This window comes from Coregonus clupeaformis, chromosome 13, assembly GCF_020615455.1.
Source record: "Coregonus clupeaformis isolate EN_2021a chromosome 13, ASM2061545v1, whole genome shotgun sequence".
In the NCBI taxonomy this organism is placed as follows: Eukaryota; Metazoa; Chordata; class Actinopteri; order Salmoniformes; family Salmonidae; genus Coregonus; species Coregonus clupeaformis.
In genome coordinates, this window is record NC_059204.1 from 53,736,828 (window position 1) to 53,741,733 (window position 4,906).

Sequence of the window (4,906 nt, forward strand, 5' to 3'; positions counted from 1 at the left end):
CATCAGGACTCACACACACACTACACCAGGGTTTCCCAATCTCGACCCTCGGGACCCCAAAGGGTGCACGTTTTGGTTTTAGCCCTAGCACTATGCAGCTGATTCAAATAATAAACTCATCATCAAGCTTGGATAATTTGAATCAGCTGTGTAGTGTTAGGGCAAAAAACAAAATATGCACCCCTTGGAGTCCTGAGGACCGAGTGGTGTGTATATAAAGTCTAATGAGTGTGCCCAGGTTCAGTGCAAGATAGAGTCAGTGCAGATAATTTGGGTACCATTCATTGGCTATTTAGCAGTATTATGGCTTGGGGGTAGAGTGTAGGCTACTGGAGGCAGTGGGAGAACCTATTTAAGTATGTCAATACACATGTCAAATGTAAAAATATAAATAAATATTATTAGCTAGCTACATCACTGGGGCTGAGATCCCTGCCAAAAATTAAATACATTATTTGTATATATATTTTGTATGTATTTCTTTTCCCGTATGGGAATTCTCTCCCTCTGTCCTCCTACATCACCTTTACCTCCTCCTATCTCTCATCTCCCCTCTCCTCTTCCCGCTCATTCTCTTTCTCTCTTTCTCTACAATATCACCCCCCCCGGTAGTTATCCCTTAATTATGTTGTTAGTTATTGTAGGACCTTCTCCAGACCTGACCAGCAAATCTGTCATGCATGAAGGATGAGTGTCACTTAATCTTGACCTCTCTCTCGCTCTGCATCCACAGGTCTTTTTATTCAATGATAAAATATAATTGTATGGCATTGGATGTGATTGATAGATTTACACCCGGATTTCAAAACAGCTGAACTATACAACACCCGAAAAAAATCAATTGAATTCACCTTGAATTTAAATATGGAAAAATATGAGACTTGATGGCAGAACTGCATATAAACCAAGACAACATAATCAATGACAAAGAAAAACATTTAAAAAATAGCAGGTAGAATTGGTGATTAGTTACACCCCCATACAACGTCAAGCGCTTTGAGTTTGAAAAAAACAGTAGCTATACAAAATACAAATCATCCCAATCAAATAATGACGCAAAGTCAAGGTGCGGTTGTGGATGACTTGACCAAGGTTGCACCTGAAGAGGCAGCAGCAGAGATGTTGAGTTCCTTTAATTTCTCTGTTAGAGTTGTCCCCTCCTGCTCCAGACTGTGTGGGGGGTCAGTGAGGGGCTCTAGAAACTCACTCCCCGCCACCCTCTTCCCCGTCAGGGGATCCACCACGTTGCCCACCTTGTGGACTATCTCTGCCAGTTCATGTTTCACGTGTCTCGACCTGCGCTCCGCAAGGGCCTTCAGAAGGACTATATCTCCCACGGTGCACTGCTGCAAGGCATCGTGAGCAAAGTAGGTCTTCCTCTTGTTGTAGTACTGTAAGAGAGAGAGGTGAAAATGAGGAGTGAGGACCGGTACAGTTGTTGGACAACTAGGGATGGTAGATGTTACCGTGCCCTGAATAAAAGAAGCTCAACATGACAGTATAACAGCATTGATTAAGAGAGAAATAATCAAAGCATTATGGAGAATTTTCTACACAAATTTGCCGTCATCTGTCTAGTTATATTTTTACATCAGGGCAGATGAAGTAAAGCCGACAAGGAGAGGTCGCCTCCTTAGAGATGCACCTATTAAGTGAATGCGCTGGACTGGCCCAGGGTACTAATGTAGCGGACATGAGTCGGGCTCATTGTCTCGTGATGAGGTAGCCCTGCCTGCAACTTCAAAATCAGTGTCACCCTCGGCCCAAGAGGGGATTTCCTCTTGGTCTAATGGTCAATATGTATTTTTCTGCCGTGGGAAATCCCGCCTGTGACACTGGGCTGGCCCTGTCTGTGTTTACCTTGAGCAGGTATGGGTCCAGAACCAGCCTGGTGACTCTAACTTTTGCTGTCTTCTGCATCTTGGTCCCGATCACTCTGCCGATGATCCATTTAGCATGGACCGATGCCTGTTTCACAGACATCCTGCTAAGGCTTACAAATTCCTAGAACACATTATACACACACACAAGTTAAATATGATGACACAGTTGCATTATGGTTGTTTAACTGATCAGCCTCGCACCTATTTAAAGTATATGACCAAAGACTTAACATTTAGTATATAACCAAAGACTATAAACTGTGATGACACCACCAAATAGATTGGACAGCCAACTAACGTTAGCTTGCTAGTTAACGTTAGCATTTCTTGATCATCTGACTTCGCATTGTCATGAATAAAAAAGCACACAGGCAAAACAGCAACCTCAACATTGAACTTAACAGTAATGCTCTTTTAATGTCAAGATATAAATAGGCAAATCCACTTACTTTATTGGATAACTGTTCAAGTGAAGGTCAGAAATGTGTCAATTCGATCCCCATGCCACTCGACTCGTTCGTCACTAGTTACCACAGCCACAACGTCATAATTATGGCTAAACCCCGCCTATTTCTACAATTTCTCTTTTTAAAATCTGATTTTAAACCTGACCCTAACTTTAACCCCAACCTTAACTACACAGCTAAACATGCTTAACCCTAACCTTAACTTAAGACCAAAAAGCAACAATAACAAAAAATACATAAATCTACGATATAGCTATCTGACTTTGTGGCTGTGGTAACTAGTGATAACCGCCCGACTCTGGCTTGTTTTGATGACGTAACTACGGAGTATAAAAAGGAACAATACGTTGCCGTTTGGTTCTGGGTTGATCACCTACCTCAAATCGCATGGGCATTTCTTTCCACAGTAAATACTTAGTGATATTTTAACATCAATCAATCACATTTCGTTCTTTCTTATTGTTTACCCACAGACAGAAATGTTTACGCTGAGAAAGCCTATATAAGATTTTGGCTTGAAAGTTTGAATCCAATGTCAGCTCAACACCATCTCACACCATTGCATCTCCTTCATCACAGGACACTTCCGCCCAATTAACCTGGGGGCTAGGCATACCAAAATCTTTGGGTAAGCTCAACATTACCTCAATGAATCTTTACCTTTTACAATGAGGCTGTCTTTACTGTAGGTAGACAGCACTGCAATGTTTCTTACGTTTTCCCAGAGATACAGCCACAAGCGTTTCATTTACAAAGCCTAAGAAGACCTATCTGTTCAGTGTTTGAAGATGACAGTGATGTTATGTATGATTGCCCATGGCACCACAGAAGGGCACACATTGCAAGTGCCTCTATCTATATCAGCCATAATCCCGACGTGACCATGCTATCCAGTCCCTGGACAGGAGGGCCACACATTATTACATAGATGAAAACCTAAATGTCCCTTGTCTGTCACGAAGGTTGAATAAAATTATATTTGAACTTACTCTACCAATTGTCTGTGGGGTTGGTTCTTCTATAGGGTGGAATTTGAGACAAAATATCCAAAGGAACGTATTATTAAACAGACTTTCCAAACGTGGGTCTGTTGTAGACCCACTTCTTCTCTGCTTTCCTCTTGTCAAAATAAAATTCCTGGACGTGCGCCATATGTGCACAAACAAGCAATAACTTGTCTCAAATTCCACCCTTTATGAAAACCAACCCCACGGACAATTGGTAGAGTTCAAATATAATTTTATTCAACATTTGTGACAGACAAGCGATGTCTCCTGAGTGGTGCAGTGGTCTAAGGCACTGCATCGCAGTGCTAACTGTGCCACTAGAGATCCTGGTTCGAATCCAGGCTCTGTCGCAGCCGGCCGCGACCGGGAGACTCATGGGCGGCGCACAATTGGCCCAGCATCGTCCAGGATAGGGGAGGGAATGGCCGGCAGGGATGTAGCTCAGTTGATAGAGCATGGCGTTTGCAACGCCAGGGTTGTGGGTTCGATTCCCACGGGGGGCCAGTATAAAAAAAAATATGTATTCACTAATTGTAAGTTGCTCTGGATAAGAGCGTCTGCTAAATGACTAAAATGTAAATGTAATGTTTAGGTTTTCATCTATGTAATAATGTGTGGCCCTCCTGTCCAGGGATTGGATAGCATGGTCATGTTGGGACTATCAGCCCAAGAGTTCAGTATATCCTAGCCCTCCTCATGACTCCAATTCCATTCCATTACAGTGGAGACATTCCACGTCCCATTTTGCCTTGTGAGGGAAATGCCCCGACACTCCGAAGCTGCCCGACACTGTCCAAATGTTCCACACATACTGGCGCCCGACGAAGATGGCGGCCTCGCGACTAGCTCTTAGGAAACTTTGCAGTATTTTGTTTTTTTATGTATTATTTTTTACATTATTAGCTCAGAAAGTGTTTTGCATCATTACATACAGCCGGGAAAAACTATTGGATATCAGAGCGGCGGTAACTCACCAGCATTACGACCAGGAAGCAGATCCTTTGTTTGCTCTCTCCAGGGCAACTGAACTGATTCCAGCGGCTGACCCAAAACATCGCCGGCGGAGGAGAGGCACTCGGAGCGGCCTGCTGGTCCAACTTAGGAGGCGCGCACACCACCCACCGCTTCCAAATATTCTACTCGCTAATGTTCAATCTATGGTTAACAAAGTCGACAAACTACAGGCAAGGATTTATTTCCAGAGAGACATCAAGGCCTGTAACATACTCTGTTTCACGGAAACATGGCTCTCTTGGGATATTCTGTCGGAATCGGTCCAGCCAGATGGGTTCTCAGTTCATCGCGCAGACAGGAATAAATATCTCTCTGAGAAGCAGAAGGGCAGAGGTGTGTGTTTCATGATTAACGACTCGTGGTGTAATTGTAGTAACATACAGGAACTCGAGTCCTTCTGTTCACCCAACTTAGAATATCTCACAATCAAATGCCGACCGTATTATCTCCCAAGATAATTTTTATTCGGTTATAGCAGCCGTGTATATCCCCCCCTCAAGCCGATACCACGACGGCCCTCAAATAACTTCACTGG

The 4,906-nt window shown here is 43.5% G+C and overlaps 1 protein-coding gene across 1 annotated transcript; it reads right to left on the reverse strand.

The window, feature by feature from the left end:
• Positions 1–719: 719 nt before the first annotated feature.
• Positions 720–2,641, reverse strand: LOC123492226 (28S ribosomal protein S17, mitochondrial-like). The gene is made up of 3 exons (XM_045224591.1): positions 2,333–2,641; positions 1,861–2,004; positions 720–1,391 (listed from the first exon to the last, which is right to left on the reverse strand). The coding sequence occupies exons 2-3, from the start codon at positions 1,981–1,983 to the stop codon at positions 1,062–1,064; spliced, it is 453 nt and encodes a 150-aa protein (XP_045080526.1). The 5' UTR covers positions 1,984–2,004; positions 2,333–2,641; the 3' UTR covers positions 720–1,061.
• Between the last annotated feature and the right edge of the window lie 2,265 nt (positions 2,642–4,906).